Source organism: Miniopterus natalensis, chromosome 1 (assembly GCF_054644295.1).
Source record: "Miniopterus natalensis isolate mMinNat1 chromosome 1, mMinNat1.hap1, whole genome shotgun sequence".
Taxonomy (NCBI): domain Eukaryota; kingdom Metazoa; phylum Chordata; class Mammalia; order Chiroptera; family Miniopteridae; genus Miniopterus; species Miniopterus natalensis.
Window position 1 is genome coordinate 7,221,839 of NC_142081.1, and position 21,485 is coordinate 7,243,323.

Sequence of the window (21,485 nt, forward strand, 5' to 3'; positions counted from 1 at the left end):
CGGGAAGGCGGGAAAATGGGCTCAGGGCGTCTCAGTAAGTCCGGGCTGCTAGAGCGGCTACCCTAGGCCCCGGGAGCCTTCGGCCACAGGCGTGTTTCTCCCGGTTCTGGAGGCTGGGAGCCCAGGTTGAAAGTGCTGGCGGGCCTGCTGCTCCCGAGGCCTCTGTCCTTGGCTCGCAGGTAGCCGCCTGCCCCGTGTCCTCACATGGTCCTCTGTGTGCACACTGCTCTGGTGTCTTCTGTGTGTCCAAATTTCCACCCAGAATTGGTGGCGGAAACGGCTTTGGCTGGTCTGATGAATGTGTGTCCACTGGGGCACAGGACCAGGGCTGGCCCATCTGATGTCACTGCCGAGTGTCAGTTTCTAAGCACTTTGGAATCATGTCAGTCATTTTATACTCACGTCAACCCTATGGTGCTGTGGACTGTCCCCTTCCCCACTTTACAGATGGGGACAGTGAGGGGAGGCACGTCGCCCACAATCACAGAGCTGGCACATGGTGGAGCGGGATACCTGACCCCTTACAGCTGGCTGTGTCCGTTTTTAGACTTTTTAATTAATAAGCTGCTGTTCTCTGGCACATGGCCTGCTGCCCCCCCCCCCCCCCCCCCCCGGTGCTCCTGGGTGATTTGCGGCCCCTGGGAGGGGACGACCACCCGAATCCGCTGGTCCTGGGGCCAGGCTCAGCAAGAGCTGGAAGGAAGAGGCGGGAAGCCATAAAGCAGCCTGGAGGGAAGTTATTTTTCAATCAAGTTGGGCTTTGCCTCGCTAATCCCCTCTGCGGGGGCCGAGGGCAGAAACCCTGTCTGTGTGAAGAGACCCGAGGCCTCGTACCCGGGCTTACAACCTGGGCCTGCAGCTTTGAGAAGCAAAAGCAAAGGGATGTGTCTCGGAAAAACAGCGGGCCCGGGAGGGTGCCAACTGCAGCTTATGAAAAAGTGACTGAGCCTGGGAGGGGGGGTGCTCAACAACAGGGCCCCCGACTCTTTCTGTGACACCCTGGCTCCAGGATTAGACCCCATCTACCTGAGACATTTGGAATCCTTTTTTTTTAATTTTCTCTGTGACCCTGAGCACTACATCCCTCACCTCTCTGAGTCTCAGTTTCCCCATGTGTAAAATGGGGATACTAACCCCCACCTCACAGTGTCCAGCACCTAATAAGTACAGGTTCCTAGTTTCCACAGTCAAGGGTCACAGATTACCTTTGTGACTTTGACGCCACATCCTTCCTATTCTGTAATAAATGAATTCCATTTATAGACTTGGAGACATTCAGAATGGGACAAGCGAGGAGCAAATGTGTTTAAATGCATTGTGTGTGAAACAAGCCTCTTTTACTACATCTCTGAGTTTCTGGGGTCGGTCAGCGAGGATACAGGGTTTGCCTTCCAGCCAGAATGGCTGGACCCCGTCGCAAAGCTGACCCCAGGCGCCAGGGCCCCGGCTTTTTCATAACGCATGGCGGTTGGTGGTGGCTGGACCATCATCATCCGAGAGCCGAGAAGGTGGACATTATCTTCGGCCCTTGGCGCTCTCCCCCCCCCTACACGGGGCACTGTGTGCAGACGCTAGTGCGGTGCCACATGGGAAATAAAAAGTACGCTCAGGAAACCTAGAGGTTAGCGGGGGTGATGCTGGTTCCAGGTGGTCCCCGGAGCAGACTTCCTGCATCGCCATTAAGAGCAACCCCCTCTTAATGCCTTTTCAAGACCTCGGCCTGGCCACCTTTTCTAAGGCAGGTCCTTCCCCATCTCCCCCCACTCCACCAGCCCACCCCCTGACACACACAGTTGTCTCATCTCCGAGGGTTTTGTCCAGTCCGCCCATGTTGCCCAGAGGCCCCGAGCAATATGCAGTATTGACGATCCCTTGTTTGTGCCTCTGTCTCTTACATTCATTCGTTCCTTGCACCCTGCGGTTAGAGGCAGGCTTCCTGGCCTCCCCTGGTGACCTCCAGTAGGACCAATCTGCAGGGTTTTAGAGCCTGGATGACATGAACCAGGATCTTCATGACTTGTCACTGTTTCTTATTTCTCGGTTAGACTCAGCAGCTGCTATTTACTGAAGCTGGTTGGTTTTTGAGCAGAACCTAGATGCTGGGGGGACCTAAAGGAGACAGAGGCCACCGGGGAGAGCTCGTTGCCCATAATTTGGCTGCTGAGCCATCTTATCGTGATCATTCGTTCCCTCTGGCTGCATGAGAGAATGCGGGGAAGGAGCTCTGCAGAGTGTGAAGTGCTGTAGAAATGTCAGGGCCCGCAGGCTTATGCATACAAGTGCTTATGACTGGAGTATTAATAGCAGGCAAAGAAAATGGAACTGGCCGTCCAGCAACAGGGATAAGGTTCAGTACGTGTTCTGTTAACAAACGATGGGCCTATAACAGCAAGAAGATGGGTGTTGTATCAACTAGGATTGCGTTTGGCTGCAAGTAACAAAAACCCAACTTACAGTGACTTTCTCCAAGAGGATTTCTTTATCTCATACGAGGAAGCCTGGAGATGAGCAGCCTGGGGCCGGTTCTGGGTCCCAGCGGGGCAGTCGAGGTACTGGCTACACCTGTTCACTGCTCAGTCATTCTTAGCAGTGGCCGTGGGGTTGGTTTTCCAGCTTCACAGCCCCATTCTAGGGAGCCAGAGGGTTAAAGGGTTAGGGGCCCACACCAGCGGTCCCTGCCCCCTCTCACAGAGCACTCCTGAAACCCTGCCCCGAACTTCTCCCCTTCATGGGCTGGGCTCTGTCCCATGACTGCCCCCGCCTGCAGGGGTGCTGGGGAATGGTCCTTTTTAAATGCCCACTCGAAATTAGGATCCTGTTAGTTGAGAGGAAGGGAAGGATGGATGTTGGGGAGCCAACCAGCAGTGTCTGCCACAGTCTGCCCCTTGGCTACCCAACGTCCATGCATACCTTCTTTTCATATGAGAACTCATTCACCTTCTTCCCCGGGGACAGTCACAAAGTGTCACTGCAAATACATGGTCCTTATTTAGTCCTGATTCAAGTCGCTGTAGTCAGTGCTCAAAATCCAGGATCATGATGGGCTGTGCCAGTTTCCCTGTCAAGTTTGAATGTGTCTGGTTCCTTGTGCCTATAAACTAAAAGACAAGCTACCTGCCCCCTAACCCCAACACAGCGATGGAGAAGGAGCAGCTTCTAAATATTTAATATATTTTAAACATTTATAAATAATAATAATTATTTATTATTAAATAAAATAATAACAAACTACTGCCATTCAGGAAAGGTGAGAAAAGATCTGGGCAGGCAACCAGCAGTGCCACCACACAGAATACCACATTGCATATGTAATATGGTTGGAATTATGTTAAAGCAAGCAAGCAAAACATTTAAAAACATGTAAAAGAAAGAAGGGAAGGAAATAAGCTGCCTTGGAATAATTTAATCCATGTGACTTTTTCTTTCTATTGTATGTTCCAAGGTTTTCTGTTATAGGCATCTGTTAATTTCCTAAACAGAAAATTCCTTTCTCACATATTACATTTTATAAATATTTCCCCCGATGGTGTTGATGATAAGAGATCAGAAATCTTGCACCATGCACAGGGTTGAATACATAGTAATTTTTAAAGTAAAACTTAAATTTCTATTAATTATATGCACATAGTTTTAAAAAATAAAATTTACAGGCCAGCTGCTAATAAAAGTAATAGTCTTCACCCCAGCTCTCCCCACCTTCGGGCCCGCTTCCACAGGAAGCCCCTCCCAGAAGTTGTAGTTTAGAGGGAGGACTGACTGAAGTATGTGAAATTGCTAATAACACAGCTGCCGAAAGTATGTGTCCACCTGAAGAGCTCCTGCCCAGGTGACAGGCAGTGTTGCACAAGACAGTGACCTAAATCGGAAGAAAGAATAGCTCTGCTAACCATTTCTGACCTGGTTTACTGAAGTCTGTGAGTCACCGTGGCAGGTGGTGTCCCCGTCACAGGCGAGGTCAGGAGACAGTGCTGTGTCACAGTTAGGACGTGGACTTTGGGGCCAGGCCTGGGTGTGAAACCTGGCTCTGCCACCTACTAGATAGGCGACCTAACTTGTCCCTGCCTTGGTTAGTGCATCTGTAAAATGGGAAACGGGACTGTTCCTATTAAGGATTCTTTGTTGTTGTTTTTAACATTTATTGATGTATTTAAATTCTTTATTTCTTCTTGCCCCCTTTTGACATTTTATATTTTCCTAAAAGTTTATCTAGTTATGTTTTTAAACTTTCAGAATTCAATTACTTTTTTTTAGATCGTTTGCTTGAATCAGGACTAAATAAGGACCATGTATTGCAATCTGTTGGCGTCCCTAAGCCTTCCCTAAAATACAGGTTTCCCTTCATTTCTTTTTTTTTCTTTGCAGTTTGCTTTTTGAAGAAATTAGTGAGGGTGCTTTTAACTGTAACCAACAGAAACCCACAGGAGCACAGTTAAGCTAAAAAGCTGCAATTACTTTAGGAGAAGTACGGGGGTCCCACGGACCCCAAAGCCAGGGCGTGGCAGGGTCGAAACCTGTTGTCCCTACCTCCTTTTGGTCCTAATTGTACCCACTGAAACATCCCCTTTTCCACAAGACAAGCTTTGAGATATTGGAAGCCTAATTTAGGGTAGGTACTGAGCTCCTCATCCTGGGAGGCATTCAAGCAGACTCTGAATGACTGCCTTGATGGCAGTGTTGCATGGGAGCTACCCTTGGTATTTAAAGATCTCTCCAATCAGAAAACTGGATTGCAAGTGCTGTGCTGGACAGAATAATTCTGGGTTCCTCATGGTGCTAAGAAAATGGGGGAGATCAAGCAAAATTTGATCTACACCGAAATTTTACCTACAGGTGTCCTTGTTTGATTTTTTTTTTTTAACCTGTTTTTTTACCTGTTCGATTTTCTGAAGAGAGTGAGCAAAAAGCAAACAAACCCCGCTCCTGGAACCTGAAACTGAATGTTCAAAGATGGGCTGTGATGAGTGTAGCCATCAGTAAGACCTAGAAAGGCTGCTCATATCTGGCAGTGTGGCTGGGCAAGCTGCAGCCCACTGCCTGTTCTTATAAATAAAGTTTTATTGGAACATAGTCATGCAGTTTATGTATTGCCTTGGCTGCTTTCTACCATGCTGTGGAGTTGACTAGTCATCGGAGACCATATGGCCCATAGAGTCTAAGCCATTCACTGTCTGACCCTTGACAGGAAGATTTTGCCAACTCCTGGCCTAGAGCAGTGGTTCCAGGTGCCAGCTCAGTGTCAGAATCACCCAGGGAGCTTTGACATAATGCAGAGGCCTGGGCCCTGCCCCCGGGGATACTGATTCAATTAGCTTGGAGTGGAGCCCAGGCAGATTTTTTAAAGTTTCCCCTGGTGACTGACTGTCACGTGCAGCCAGGGCTGAGAATCACAGGTCTAGTCTCAGTGAGTTTTTTAAGATGACAGAACTGGAATTTGGCATTCTAAGAGTTCCCCCCAGTGACAGTGACCCGACCTTGACCTCCGTGTCAGAGTGTAGCCCTTGAGGTCTGAACCACTGGGCTTCAGCTTAAGGGACACCTTGTAATGATGACTCTCTCTGGTGACCCTAAGGACTCGTGTCCCTGAAGAGGGATGAAGGTGAGCCACATTACCGCAAGGGCTGTGTGTGTGTGTGTGTGTGTGTGTGTGTGTGCATCTGTCTGTGTCTGTATGTATATGCATGCACACGCATGGGCATGCATGAGTGTGTACATTTGGATGATTTACGTAAGTAATAACTTTTGTCTGTTTTCAAACAAATGTGTTTCACAAAGGGACCAGTGGTGTGTGAAGCCTTCGGATTTGTCATCTTGGCACAGCTCAGTCCCCCGGCTCCGGCTCCGGCAACCTGTGGTCTCTCGTGTTAATTAACGTGAAATGTTGGTGACACATCAAGCTCCGGGAGAATTTGACACCTCTTGCCTTTCCCCATCACAGTTTCCAGTCGTTACCTCTCCTGCTCAGGATAGGAATTTAAATTCACGCCGGTGTCGCTTTTTGTTGGCAGGTAGAAGTTGTAAATGGGAGTTTCACAGTTTGCTTTATCCCTTGCAAATATTAACCACCTTGCAAATATTAACCACCTTGCAAATATTAACCACCTTGCAAATATTAACCATGTTCCATTCATGTCTTTTCTCCCAGGAGGATCCCAGGGCCTCCTGTTCCTCCCGGCTGCTGTCCCGTGAGGGCCTGCTCTCCTGGACACACTCCGGGGTCTGTTAGCTAGATGACCAACTCATCCCAGTTGGTGTGGGACTTTCCCAGTTTTATCACTGAACACCCTGTGCCCTGGGATCCCCTCTAGTCCTGGGCAAACTGGGACAGTTGGTCACCCTAATCCTGGAGGTTCAAGCAGCTGATTGGCCTTTGCATGCACAAAAATATTAGTATTCAAAGGTATGTGTGTTTTAGACAGATGTCCTTAAAAATGCAGATCAAGGTCATTCGTATGAAGCGAGTGTTTTTAATGTCCTTTTTAAGAAACAGCTGAACCCGAGAGGTTGGGCTAATGCTCCCTATTAGGCTTGTTAAGCTCCACTCCTAGGGGACGAAGCGCCAGGGCAGCCTTCATTCTGCAGGTGAGCTGTCCCGGGCGTGGAACACCTTCAGGAAGGTTCTTCAGTAAGATTTGCTCTGCAGGGGTCAGCAGCCAGCGTGGCACCGGGGAGAGGGGCTTGGCTCACAGTGACTAGGCTGTCTGAGCTAAGCCACCAAATGCTGGGGCAGGTCACGTCCTCTCTGAGACAGTTTCTCATCACGCCTTGCCTGCCGAGGTTGCGGCGGGTGTCGAGGGATTCTCCCTGCCTGGAAGAGGCTTGGTGGACGTGGGCTTCCTCCCTTCCTCCCTCTCAGTGGGGGCCTGCTTCCCACCCAAGATGGGCATTAGCCAGGGCGGACAACTGCTATAGCAACAGCCCCAAAGTGACTGTGAAGGTGTATTTCTTACTCTCCCGGTGGTCCAACAATGGTATCCCTCATGGGCATCTCTGCTGGGCCATCCTAGCCCAAGGGAGACCGGGAGTCTGGACTCCTGCCCTCTTGTGGCTCTGTCTTCCTCTGCGTCCTTTGTGTTGCCCCTGTGTAGTGGCACAAGGCATGGAGGACTGCTGGTCGCACCCACCTGTCCACACTCTGGGCCCTGCGACCTTAAGGGACGCTAGGAAATGTAGTTTGGCTGAGTGCCCAAGAGGAAGAAGAAACAGGGTTTGGCCAGCATGTGGTCGTCTGTGTCACAGGATGTGTGGCTGCCTGATTCAGTGGCTGTGTGGACCCTCCCATGGAGACATCTCCCCCAACACAAAGCCCTCTAACGAACATCTCTCTAAATTTCCAAAGCAGAATTCTTACAAGGAAGTTGTGATTAGTTTTACTCAGAGAAGGGGTCTGGCTTCAAATGAGCTTAGTTTAGACAAATTAAGCCAATGTCTTTGTTGCAGAACTTCTCAGAGCCTTTAATATACTGATCATAAATATCCAGGACGTTGGGCTCCTCTTTTGAGAGGTCTTTTAGAAGCGGTACCCTGCAGAATATGATTTGGAAAACACTACTTTAGAAGTTACTCAAGTTTATATTCAGAAACCAGAATACTTTCAAGAAAACACTGGTATAAAAATATCACCAAAATTTGTGGTCCTCAACAGAAACTTCGGTCCCCCAAGGGCTCAGGGGCACAAGAGGTAAGACTTCCCGGCGTGTGAAGAGAATATTTTTCTATCTCCCTGTCTTCCTTCCCTCTTTCCTTCTCTCCCTCCTCCCTCTCTCTCCATCCCTCCTTCTGGAACCTGGCAAAGGAACCCCATGAGGACAGGGTCCCCCTCTATTACCTGTGGTTGAGTGTCCTCTTTGTGTGCTGCCTGGATGGGCATGGGCACGACCTGTACAACACCCCTTGAGCCCTGTCTCAATTGCAGCTGCTCGCGTCCGGGCAGTCTGCCGGGATTGGTCCTGTCCCCCCGGTCTGCCCATCTGGGTGGATGTTAAAAATCCCTTTTCCTGAGCTTGGGTTTTTATGGCTGGCTGGCGTCATCTGTCATAAATAAATCAAGGTGGGCTGAGGTTTAGCACTGAGGTTAGACTCACTCTCAGAAAAAAAACTGGAGCGGGTTTATTTTTTATTTTAGTTACAGGCACCAGCCCTATATATATAGCTTAAAACTTAATTTGGTGTGTAATTGGGACTAGCCCTTTGGAGCCCTGGGTTATGTGTTTTGGAGCAGCTGAGAAGCAGGGCAGAGCGGTGCAGAGCGTGGTCTGTTAATTGGTGGCCTCTGGGACCCGTGAGAGAATTGGATTTAAGTCCCCAGTTAGAATGAGTTTGGCAGTTTTATTTGTCTCTATGGGGGCGGGTTGGGAGACCACCGGTTTGTGCCGACTTGAGCAGGCTGCTCCCTCTCTGTCCTCAAGCCCCGGGTCCCCGCATCCCCGGCCTGCACAAGGGACAGAGGAGAGGAGGCTTCGGAGGAGCAGGGGGTGAGGCGCCGCCAGCCCCGGCGGCCACTTCTCTGCACATTTATTTGTAGGAGTTGCACGCGGCTCGGTCTGTGGTCCCAAGGAGGGTTTTACATTTTATTACCGAAGTCTCGATAAAAGGGACTTGGGTCAGAGCAAACATTCGGGGAGGAAAAACAAAGGAAATTAAATGCAAAAGTCAGCGCCGGTGCGGCCCGCGTGGAGGCCTGGCTTTCATAGCGCCGGGCCGGTGGGGGAGGTGGTCCCCAGGAGTCGGAACCAAGGGACGGCGGCCTGCTGTTCCCGAGCCTGGCCCCTCTCCTGTTTGAAAAGAAATTGCCGTTTAATTTGTTTCTGAGTTTTATTTCTCAAGTGAACCAGCATGGGGCCGTGTAATGAGGTTGTGTTTCTGGGAGGTGTTGAAAGATGGGAAAGGAGCGAAACCACCGGGCAGGGCCTGGCGCGTCCAGACGTGGCCCCGGCCCCGGGAGCCCAGCAGGCGGGGGCCGCCCGAGGGCCGGCGGCAGTGGGTGCCCATGTGCGGGCTGGTGACAGTCAGCTGGTGGACTCTGTCACCTGCCTGCCTGCATGTGGTATGGCAAACACAGCTCTAATGTATTTGAGCCTCGAGGCCACTGAAGTTGGTACAGTGATTCCCACTGTACAGATGGGTGAACCGAGGCCCTGGGAGCAGAACCTCCTGTGTTCAAGTTCCCTCAGAGCCAGGCCCTCCTGTTTGAAACTTCTCTGTGTCCTGTGGGGAGAAGGCTGAGGTAGGAACAACCTGAGGCGGTCACACAGGCTCCCTGGAGGCTTTCTCAGCCCTGGCGCTGCTGACACTCAAGGCCTGGTCCCTCTGTGTTGTGGCAGGTGACAAAGAGTCTGCTGCTTTCAAGGACTCATAGCTGCTGCATGGGGCTGTCCTGGGCACTGCAGGGTGTTGAGCAGTGTCCCCGGCCTCTACCCACTAGATGCCAGTAGAATGTCCCCTCAGTCATGACAATCAAGGCTGTCTCCAGCCCCTGCGAAATGTCCCCTGGGGGCAGAGGCACCCCTGGTTGAGCACCCCTGGCCGAGAGCCTGGCCAGGAGGGCTCTGACCTGTACAGGGTATTCCTAGCATGGGGACACTGAGACCAGCAGCCTGTCTGAGGAGTAGAGCCCCAGGGGATTCATGGGAGAAGCCGACTGAGGTCGCCAGGAGGACCCTGCAAACATGTGGGAGGCACATCGGGCGGTGTCACCCTGGAGCCCAGTTCAAATCCTGCCCTTCCAGTGAGAAGCCAGGTTACTTAAACTCTGTGCTTCAGTCTCCTCCTCTGTGAAATGGGGGCAGCTCTAGACGGGCTTCACAGGAATATCGGTAGATAGAGGATGACGCCTGTGGTGCTTGGGCGCAGGAAGTGATGGCTGCTGCTGCCAGGCCCCCTGGCTGCGGCTTTCAAGGCCTCACAGCCTCTGCTTGGGGTGGGCGCCCTAATTTGCATGTCTCCTTTTGTGTATCCGCTTCAGTGGTGGAGGGAGGTGAGCTTTCTGCAGCTCACCCTGAGCTTTTGTCCTGGTGTCAGGTTCAGGTGGGCCACTGGGTATCTGTCCAGTCCACACCTGTAGCCTCCTGCCCTCTGGCTTGGAGGAATGAGCACATAGCAATGGGGTCACAGTTCTCCCATCTGCCTCCCTCCTCCTGCCAGGCAGCACCCCTGAAGCTGGAAGCAAATGCTCCCACCAACTCACCTGGACGGACATCACAGGACCCATCTCTCTCTAGGAGTTCAGTCCTCCCAGGTGAATTCTGAGTCATCTTTCAGGAGACTCAGAGGCCTCCCAGCTGTAGGAATTCAGTGACTGCAGCCACTACCAGAAGAACCGTTTGGACACAGGACAGGAAGTGACCTTTTCTTGCCCAGGGTCAGTAAGCGATATCACATGTGATGGTAGCAAGCCTGGGGGTCATAGTCCTCTCCCCATCCTGTGTCCTGTGGTCTGTGGTGGAGCTGTGTGCTGGCTCCAGACTGTTTGATGTTTCTCCCGCACCAGGTGACATTCCTATTGCATTCCCTACTCCGCCCAAGGGTGACCAAGGAATTGTGCCACTTGTCTCTTCCCAGTTCACACCCTGCATCTCAAATTGTGCACCGTCGTCACCTCCAAGCTGGTTAAAATGCCTCAGCCCCAGAGAGAGTGGGTCAGTAGGTCATGGACGGGGTCCAGGAGTTAGCGTGTCAACTGTCACCCCAGAAGCTCTTGATACTGTGATCCGTGGGCCCTGCTTTAGAAACGCTGAGTTGTTCACTGATCACATTGAAATTAAGTGCAGTGGTATCTATCTATATGCATTAGCTGCATGCATGTTGGGGGGGTTCTGGAAGGATGGTCTATAAAATGTCAATAGTGGTGATCTCTGGGTAGGATGAGATTTCGAGATATTTTAGATCTATTTCTCTCTGCTTTCCTGTATGGTTTTAATTATAGAGGAAATAGGACATAGGATGTAGGTGTGAGGGGAATGTGGACAGAGGGAAAAAAGGCCACATGTGTAACGGAAACTATTTGCGCTCAGAGCTGTGCCCCTCTCTCTGTGACTCCCAGCTCCCAAGCCTGCGCGGATGGCCTACAGAAGAAAGGAATGGCAGACTTCTCATTTTCACCTTGTCTGTTTTTGGCAAAGCAGCGACCAGACTCATGGCTGGGAACTGAGATGGTGGAGTTGAGCCTGAAGGCTGGGCCTCCCGTCCCAGCTCTGTCCCGGGAGCCCCGGGCCCGGTGCGCTCCTCCTCTTCCTGGCCAGCACCCGGGCACCCCGGCCAGCCAGGCAGAGCCAGGGAGGGTGATTTTACAGCACGGTTATTACTTTGTTGTTGCCCAGTAAACCCACACCGGGCCCCACAAACACTGCGTGAGAAGGCCAGACCCTGCCCGAGAAACGGTTTCCTACACCTTTACAATGTGATAGGTGCGGTGGAAAAAAGGGGCCGTTGGATTTATGGAAACTATATAAAGTTTATGGAGTCTTGGCAAGCCAGAAGTAGAAAAGGCCTGCAGGAGGGGGGTGGGCACTTCGGAATGGAGAGAGCCATGAAAGGGCGTCAGACCTCTGTGTCGGACACCAGACACAATAGCCCAAGGCCGGGGCATGCCGTGGGACGGTGGGGGTGGGGAAGTGGCCTATGGGACAGCTATTGGGGATGCCTTCGGGGGTGACCCCACTGAATCTTACAGCCTGCCTGTGAGGGGAGCACAGTTTTCCCCCCTCTGTAGAGGGGAGACTGAGGCAAAGTATTTTGAAAGTTAGAACATGCCCAAGGTCGCCCAGCTAATGGTGTGTGGCTCTCACGTGGATGTTCTGGGGCAGGCTAAATTCACGCACTCTCTCTCCTGTGGATTAAATGGTGTGTCCCAGTTTCAGGTCCAGAAAATGTGGTCTCTGTGCCCGATTTTAGTTTGGGACTTGTCTGTTATTTGTGATTTCATCTCATGATCCCCTCATATCTTCAGTCACCACCTTGCCCCCGCCCCCTGGGTCAGCTTTGCTGTTGAGGCTGATCTGTGCCCAGATTCACCCACGGGCCATGGCTAGAATGAAAGTGAAGCCTCCCAGAGGGTGGCTCTGGATCAGGGCACAGTGAGAAATATTGTCCTTGCCTTCAGGAACCCCTCCGTGTCCCACATGTACTGTGGGATCCTCTTAGAGTTTTTGGAGGAGTACCCATTGGGGTCTGAAACCACCTCTTCCCATGCCCTCAGCCCTGGACACTTCTCATTCATTTCTCCTTACATGTGTGCTCTGTGGTGTCCATGTTTTCTCTCCTGCTTGGCTGTGAATTCTTGGAATGCTGATTCTTTGCTTAATTCTTTATCTGATTTTGCTCACGGGGTCTGGCATAGTTCCTGGCATGTAATAATTGAATAAGTATCAACTAGTAGGATGGGTGGGTGGATGGATGGATTGATGGATACATGGTTGAATGGAAGGATGGATGGATGGATGGATAGATAAATATGTGGTTGGATAGAGAGATAGGTGGATGAATGGACAGATGGATGGATAGATACATGGATGGATGATGGATGGATGGATAGATAGATAAATATGTGGTTCAATGGAAAGATGGGTAGATGGATGGATGGGTGGATGAATGGGTGGATAGATACATGGATGGATGGATGGATGGATGGATGGATGGATGGATGGATGGATGGATACATGGTTGGATGGAAAGATGATGGATGGATGGATGGATGGATGGATGGATGGATGGGGCACATATAGACTAACGGACACCCACTTCCTTGTTTACATCTTTCTGCACAATTAAACCAGCAGGCTCACCCACGTTCTCTCAAGCTTTCCCTGAATGCACTTTGTTTCATACTTTGCTCTCTCCGAAGCCATATGGAGAAACCAGCCTGGGTGTTTGAATGTGTGTGTAAATACTTTACAATCCCCATAAACTTGTTTAAAGACAGTTGGGGGTGAAGGTATAAACTGGGGCAGCCTTTGGGGAGGGCGATTTGGAAGTAGCTATTAAAATTTTAAATGTGCCTACCACTAAGACCCAGCAGTTTCACTTTAGTCGTCAGGCATGAGAAATACGTTCACAGGCTTGTGCACAAAGAACCACACGCCCAGATGCTTACACAGGGATGCTCGTAACAGTGAGAACGGGAAACGGCTAAGTGCCCAGCGACAGAGGGACGGCCACTAAACTATGGGACACCCTTCCTATGGGAAGCACTGCAGAGGCAGAAAGGTCTCAAGCGGGGCTTGGGGCAGGGTGTCTCCAACCTTCAGGAAAGCTCTGAGACTGTCACTCAGCAAATGCGCCCCCTCCCTACCTCATTTCTCTCACTTCTTTTCCTTTCTCCCTCCTCAAGAAACAGTTTACTGGAATTAGACACGTAATCCTTGTGCCCACTTGCCAGTGACCTTCCCTAACAGAAAGGGAGGGAAATGAGAGAGAATCGGCCACATAAAGCATCATTACTGTCTGCTGGCTCTTCAATTAAAAAGACTGAAGGGCACAATATTAAAATTTGATTTATGGGCACCACTATCTGCCCAGTAATGAGGCTGAGAGGAAAAAGGAACCGCAGTCGTTACAGAAAACTGGAGCCTTTTCCCTCCCGCAGCTGAATTGCTTCTCATGTTCTTATTGCTAAAGAAATGGGAAATGGCTTTAAGTACGTGTGATGTGTTCTTCCAACATGTTGAAATCCAGAGCTTGGTAAGCGGGGAGTCAGCCGATGCCGGCATTTCAAGCTTCCTGAGAGGTGTGGCGGCTGGAGCTGTGGGGCTGCTGGTGGGCCCAACCCTGGGACTGGCACCCACCACCCATCTCAAAACTCCCCCGCTCCTAAGACCCCCGTCCAGCGAATGCCACGGAGCTCAGGAGGGAGTGGAAGAAGCACAGAATCCAGCTCCGAGTCCCAACTCGGCTGCTTATTTGCTATCTGTGACCCCCAGTTTCTTCACCTGCAAAGTAGGAGCGTTAACCTTAGCAATTGCGTGACTTTGGGCAGGTGCCCCAGGTCTCCCGTCCGCCCCCAAGGGTGGTAGTAAGGATTAAATTAGCGAATTCGGATAAAGTGCCTAGATGGGTACCTGCCCCATAGTGAGTGCTTGGTAAATATTTTTCTATTATTATTATTATTGCAGATGTTTTTGCTATAATTGCAAGACCTGGGATTCAAACACAGACCCCTATTTTCCTTGTGCCGATGGGGGGCAGACAGACCAGAGGGCAATGCCCAGCTCTGACTGTCCAGCAGGTGCCCTGGGCGAGTCGGGGTACCTCTCGGAGCCCCTTCCTGTTCATCTGTAAAATAAGTTTCTACTCCACAGGCAGTGTTGTCAGGGTTAAAGATGAACGGAAACAAAGTGTCCAGGACGCGGTCAGCGCTGGCCAGAGGGAGCAACCCTCGGAGAGGAAAGCTTTCCTAAGAAGCCTGTGTGGGTTTATGGCTCCGGCTCTCTGAGGCTCTGCAGACTCCTGCAGGATGCGCCCTTCCTGAAGGAGCTTGAGTGTTTCTTGACTCTAGAAATAATAGTGACTAAAAAAAAAAAAAAGAGCAGCCATTGTGCCAGGCACTGTGTTGAGGTGGCTTGCAGGATCGCAGGTATCTTAGGGCAGCCTGGGAGTGAGCAGATAGACATGGAGATGGGCGACTGCCCCAAGGACAAAAAGCTGGGAGGTGAAGGCCCGAGAGCCCCACCCAGGACTGTCAATTCTTTCCGCCACACTCGGGCGCATTCCGGAGCCTGCATCCCAATTCCTAATCGCTGGCCTCCGCACGCCCTGTCTCTCAGGTGTCCCAGCTCCTCGGGCCCGTCGCCCCTGCCAGGCAGGTATTAATTTGTGTTAATTTGTATCTCACCACCAGCGCTCCTTAAGCTGGAGAGAGTCAAATGCCCAGATGCTCACCTGAGGTTGTGTAGGACGTTTTGTTATGTGTGTCTGAATTTTGGGTATTTAATCTACTGAAGATGCTGGGGAGTGCGGTGCGGCTGGGGAAACGGATTATAGGTGCCACCCAACCCCTTGCTAACCCCCTTGCGTTCGTTCATTCGTACCCGGGACCCTCCTGGGCTCTGTCTGCCATCTGCCTGGGATCCCCCTGGGGAAGAGGAGGGTGGGATCTTGTGCGTATTTCTCTTTGCCCGGCTAATGGCGTTTCTTTGTTTGCAGTGGAGCGGGAAAATGTGCAGAAGAGGACCTTCACTCGGTGGATAAACCTGCATCTAGAGAAGGTAAGCGGCGCTGGGTGTTGGTAACTGACGGGTTCATCTGTGACTCAGTGTACAGTTCAGTAGCCTGGGGAGGGGACACGGCGGCTCTGTGTTCTCTGTTGTTATTGTCACTCATTCATTCAAACATCTATCCAGTGCGTGCTCACTGCCTGGTATCAAGCTCCGGCTGGGAACACGGAGGTAAGTAAGGCGCTGTTCTCTCCTCTTGGGGCTGTTAGTCCACTTGGGGAAGGAAAGGTCTACCTTTTTTTTTTCCATGGTAAAGACTGCTTTATGGGTGGCAGTTAGTACAAGTCAATAGATATTGACCCCCAAAGAAGAACTCGGTATTTTATCAGCTTCCTGGCCCATAGAGAGCTGAGTGAAACCGACCCAGCTGACTGCTGGGAGTATAACTGAAGTCAGTCCTGCTTCTTGGGAAGTGAAGCCACAGCCAGCTGATATACGGCGTTTGCTGTGCCACCAACTGTAAGAATCACGGCAGCTCTATACAGGAGGCACCAGCTACCCCACCCTTCAGAGGCACTGGAATTCCACTGTCCTCCTGAAATATGATTTGTTTCCCTGGAACTTTATTTTCAAGCTGCCCGCGTGTAGCAGTGCGAATGGTCCTCTGGGCAATCTGACAAAGAGCCGGCAGATTTCGCAGCACGTCGACTCAGTTACTGCCCACCAAGTGCCACAGCGGAACGCTGGGAGCGAATGTCGCCACACCCAGGAGGTCTGTCTTTAAACAGATGAGCAGACGTTAGGAGACATTCGCTATTGTACAACCCAGACACTTCCATGGACAAGAGACGAGGGGGGATCTTGAATTCTGGTTTGCAGGCGGAGGGTGGGGCTCTCATTAAGACTTTTGTAGGAATTTGGATTGATTTATGCAAGAACCCTTGACACCTTCTCACAAAGCCAGATTCCCGTTAACCACGTAATGTTGCTATTGATCAGTAACATTACCTGCCCCTTTGGGTGCCCCAGGCATCACATATCTCCTTTAATCCCCATGACGACCCTTATTACCCCCACCTCCCCAACCTGTTATAAATAAGGAAGCAGGTGCAATGACTTCCTGCAGTCCCACCACCAAGGGGGACGCTCTCCCTGTGGCTTCTGAGGATTCAACTTTGTGGCCTTCCTTTCCCCTGTTCTTTCTGTCTGACCTTCTCTGGCCTGCAGTTTTCAATTGCATTTTGTCTGCAGTCCCCTCGGGCAGGCACAGCATAAGACAAAAGCAGCAGAACCGCTCACCTGCTCATAGCAGAGGGAAGGATGAGCCCCAGAGGGGCAGGGATGCCAGCAGGCAGCTCCAGAGAGAAATCCCAGCCCTCCTTATGTCCCTGAACGTTCAGTGTTGCCTGGGGCTGGCTTTCTTTATAAGAAAGCTGGCGGATCAGGCTTCCTTCCACTCATTTCATTTCTTCTGAAATCCTGCTATCTGGTTCTCCAAACAGACCCAGCCAGCAGTCTCATTTCCTTTTAAACCTGGAGGTATTCCAGTGCCCACGTTAGTTCAGGCAGGTTTGTTACCTTCTCTCCTGTCCTCTCACAGGCACAGGAGTAACTGTCCTTAGAGTTAACCAAAATGAAGGTTCTTAGAGGGAACCATCAAAATGATTAGAAAGCAGAGGAAATAAATGTGGTTTGTAGGAAGTGGAGCCCTTGCCCGTAATTCCCATTCACAGAGTTGACTTTCGGGGCCTGTGATATTTCCCGAGCAGCACTGGGCCACCCACACCTCTGTCCCCCACCTGTAGAACAGGGTACACTTGACCCAGGAGGCTCCTGAACTCTTCAGGTGAGAGACTGCCTATCGTGGATGAAGTGTGAGAAATCATTGCCAGTTATTTGGACTGTGGGTGCATTTTCGGCAGGGCTCATAAAGTGAAATGTTATTTCTGGAGAAAAGGAGAACCGTTTCCCAAACCTGAGTTCACTGAACTCCTAAATGAACGCCTGATGTGTGTCTGGGTAGCTGGATCCCTCCTGGTGGACAGCATGTGGCCGTGGTGTCTGTCTTTCTTTCTTTCATTCTTTTTTTAATTAAAAAATAAATACAGGGAAGTACAGAGGGTAATACAGCAAATACCCGTCCCTCACTCACGGCCCCAAACGAGCCTCTTAGCATTTATCCTATCAGGGATTTTCCCCTTGGCCGCGCCCCGGCTCCTTCCGCCGGGCAGGTGGGCAGCACCCACTCTGAAGATAAATCAGACAGCACCTGAAACCCATGCCTAATAAACAGGGCAAAATTAACAGCCGCGTTTCCAACCCTGAGACTTTCAAGAGCAACCTTTCATGTAGAGGAAACCCAGGAGGTCCTCGGGGAACTGGGCTTAACTGCAATTTGAAGGCTGTCAGAAATCTTTACCGAGGCTCTGGCTCCTGGAAAAATTCCTTCGTTTACCGAAGGAGTTAGATCATGAAGAAAGCCCTGGGGGTGCTGTTTACTCGGCCATACCGATCTCATGAAGCCCATGGAACGTTCGGGGCCCCGGGACTGTTTTCTCTGGAGCGGTTTCAATTTCTCCTCCTGCCCTCTCGCGGAGTGGACCTTGGCCGAGGCCCCGTGTGCTGCTGCTGCCTCCGAGGCTCCCACAGACACTGTTGATGGAAACGATCCCTGGCCACCGTCGGGGCTGGTCACTGGAAATGTTGTTAGTCCATCCATCGGGGGTGTTTTGTTCTGGCCTCGTGATCTCTGCCTCCCATTAGCAGGAATAATATTTCCGTAAGAGTCTCTGTAACCCGATGCCCTCGTGCTCGGCCTGGAATGTGCCCAGGGAGCCATGGGAGTTTGCAAAGAAAATAATCTGCCCTTTGGTTCAAAGTCACTGCTGCCCTTGAGGCGAAGCCCTTTTCTGCGCACCTGTGGGTGGAATCGCCCTGTGTTTGGACTCACCGGGGGGTCAGGGGCTCTTATGAGGCCTGAGGAAATGCCACCTTCCCTAATAAAATAGAAAACACGGGCCCTCCAAGGCTGCCTGGGGAAGGAGGCCTTCCCGGAGGAAAGGGTGCCTGGGCCACAGCTCCCTCGTGTTTCCAAGGCTTTCCTTACCCCAGGTCTCCTGCTGGTTATAGCTGCCCACCCCCTTTAAATGTCCCCTCATCTCCTCTGTGAACATCCCCTTTCATTGTACCCAGGAGCAGAGAGCACCCAGCCTAACTATCCTAATGTTGCCAAAGGCCCCAATACTGACAGGTAAATGGAACCGGGGCTCGGGTGGAGGCTCATTAGAAATGTAGGTTTATGGACCCTGTTACGGGAGGTTCTGTTGTAGTTAAGTCTTCACCAGGCTGCACTAAACGGAAACTTTTCTTCAAGCAAAGTCTGACCTGAGACTCTAAACAAAGGCCCATAAGAGCTGAGTGTCTCTGATGAAGGGGGTGCAATGGACCGGCCTCCCTCTTGGCTCCCTTGGCCCCCATAGGGTGCCCTGAAGTTGTTCTGCTGAAGCCTAGGGTCCAGGGAGCCCAGTTTGCAGATCCCTGGGCTGGGCCATCTGACCAACAAGTTCAGCCGACCACGTGGATTCTGCCACTTCAAGCCAAACTCGTGGTGGGCAGGGCACAGTGTCAGCTCACCCAGACTCTAGACCTCTCCAGGACTAGGCTCAGAGAAGAACGCTGGGGCAGGGGGTGGGCAGCTTTCAGTTCCTCCCACCCAGGCCCCTTCACACTCCAGGTCCTGTGTGGAGAGCTGTCTTTCCCCAGGGAGAGGGAAGAGCTGGGTGAACTGGGGCTGAGGGTGCCGTTTACTGACCCAGGGAACCCAGAATGGGAAGCGAGTGAAACAGAGAACCGATGCTTCAGGGTAGTTCCCTGGGGAGGGGCATCGGCTAAGGACACCTCCCCTTCGGGACTCATAACCATGAGGCGTACACCCCCGGGGTGTAGTGCCTTACTAAAGAGGGCACCCCAAGTCTCTGCAGGAAGGAAGCCACTTTAGAGTAAACTGGTTTGACTGACCAGTTTACTGGGAGGGCAGGTGCTGTGCCAGGTACTTTTCCTGCATGATCTCAACCCATTGTAGTTCCCTCTTTTGTGGTGAGTCAGAAACCTAACCCTGACCTTATAGCCAAGGATACTCAGGCCCAGGGAGGTTAAGGAAAATGCCCAAGGCCAAGTCCTGTTGAGGGTAGAACCTGGATTTGAACTCAGGTGTGTCTAACCCCCTTGCTTCTTAGTGGAACAGGTGGGAGGTACGTTTATCTCAGGAAGCCTGGATGCTGTGGAGGAAAGAGGCAGTAACATTCACGGATTAACTTTTTAGTCCAATTTTTAATTTGTTACAATGAGCATGTACTATGTATATCTAAACGTATAAATGTACATCAACACATACACATAAACCAGCCTCTCGAACTTTGAGATCCCAACAGACCTATAGACGTGGGGGTGAAGGGAAAGTTTCTCTCCCTCACCCAGCCACCCAGCATTCAGCAGGCCAGCTTGTGTCCCTCCCAACCAAGGTGCCCACACCAGCCTCCTTCCTGGCTTCCTCTGCCAAGGGCACCCCAGCTCCAGACTTTGGACTAAATATTAATAATGTGACAACGGGCACCTCAGGAAGGCGCGCATATTTGGACTGAGCAGTATGGGAGATGGGGGAGCCCTGCCGACACCTGGGCCCTGGCCCAGAGGGTAACTGACCCGGGGTTACGCTGTCACCGTGTGGGTCCAGCTGCACCTGTGGCCAACCAGCGTGTCCTGATGAGGACCCGGGCTGTACCAAAGAGCTGACTCATCCAAACACTGGGTACATCACCAGCCTCTTGGAGCCTCGGGGTCCCCAGATCTGAGGTGAAGGGCTTGCACCCAGTAATTTTATGTGAGACCTCCATCTAGAATCATTTCATTCTTTGGAAGGCTGTGATTACGACATGCCTTTTCTTCCTACCCTTAAGCAGAAACGTGGATGGAATGTGATTCTGAGGTCGGAGATCTCATATTAGAAGGGTCCCCAAGGGTCACCTGTTTGATAGGTCCTCTGACCCTGTCTCCTCTACAGCTCCCCAGCACACCTGCTACCCGGGCATCACCTCCAAGGGGCCGGGCTATGCCCGCTGTGTACGGGCCTTGCTGCCTGTGGACAGATGTGGGTGTCCAGATGTTCTCTCTGGAGTGAAGCCTACAGCTATGAACTAGTTCTGTGCCTCACACAGGCCACTGATCGGCTGCTGTCTTCCCCTCTTCCACAGTGCGACCCTCCTCTGGAAGTTAAAGATTTGTTCATTGACATACAAGATGGCAGAATCCTCATGGCTCTGTTAGAAGTCCTGTCTGGGCGAAATCTGGTACGTATGGCACAGAAGGGTCAGGAAGAAATAAAACACCAAGGAAACGGCACTGAAGGTTTCTTTTTAATACAGATCTACAGGGTGTCCCCCAAAATGCATATGCACTCTGAATGATTAGAAAGCCAGTGCTTATTAGCTTCAGTTCATCTTCAAAATTTAAGAGAATCTACAGAAATGAATAATATTTTTGTTAATGCCTGTTTTCGAACTGATGACTGGTCCAGGCACTGCTGATAACACGAAGCAATGGAATCTCAAACAGCAAGAATCGTTTTGTTCTGTATTTGTTTGCCCTCAACTCAGCAACTGCTGCCAGTTTTAGGTTTAGTGCCTTAGTGGCACTTTAGGTTAAATATTCTTTGTTCAGAGCTTAGTCTGGCTTCACCTATTATTTCAAATCAGTTATACCTGAAAAGGAGTGAAAATTAAGTGAGTTATCAGCTGTTCAAGTATGTATACATTTTTTGAGACACCCTATATATGTATATACACATACCTGGCCATACATAAGTCCTATGACATGACACTGTGGAAGGTGACATTCCTTTCTCAGTGACTAAGACTGATATAATCATGGGTAACTAAGCAGTATCTTTTTTTTTTTTTTTTAGCAAGTATTTACTTTAGTAAGTAGATGAAAAATGCCCAGTGTTTTCTGTGAGTCTGTTAAGGCTAAAGATTGGAACTAGAACATTATGGTTTAACTCGCCAGCCGTTATATTAACCAGAATGATAGGCAAGAATCAAGGTGATGGGGAAGGCATCTTACAGCCAAATTCTATCGTCTCCATCCCAAGGCTAAAGCTAGAACTGCTGCCTTCTAGAACCTTCTTATAAGTATAACCAAAAGTATGACCAAAATGGAATTGAACCGCTGATCTCGAGGTTTATTTCACTTGGATCGTAGCCAGCCCCTTTCGTGCGGTGTGTGTCTGCTCTGTGCAGGCCGGTCCCGTCTCCCCTTCACAGAGCGGGCCGCTCAGCCTCAGTG

At 50.9% G+C, this 21,485-nt stretch overlaps 1 protein-coding gene and 1 pseudogene across 1 annotated transcript in view; one reads left to right on the top strand and one right to left on the bottom strand.

Moving 5' to 3' along the window:
- CLMN (calmin) overlaps positions 1-21,485 on the top strand; it is an 83,045-nt gene that overhangs the window by 35,446 nt on the left and 26,114 nt on the right. The window contains exons 2-3 of the mRNA XM_087818380.1: positions 15,136-15,197; positions 20,396-20,491. Of these exons, the coding sequence (XP_087674506.1) occupies positions 15,136-15,197; positions 20,396-20,491 (158 nt within the window). The remainder of the gene's footprint in view (positions 1-15,135; positions 15,198-20,395; positions 20,492-21,485) is intronic.
- LOC148094008 (cytochrome c oxidase subunit 7A2, mitochondrial pseudogene) lies at positions 15,542-16,179 on the bottom strand (annotated as a pseudogene).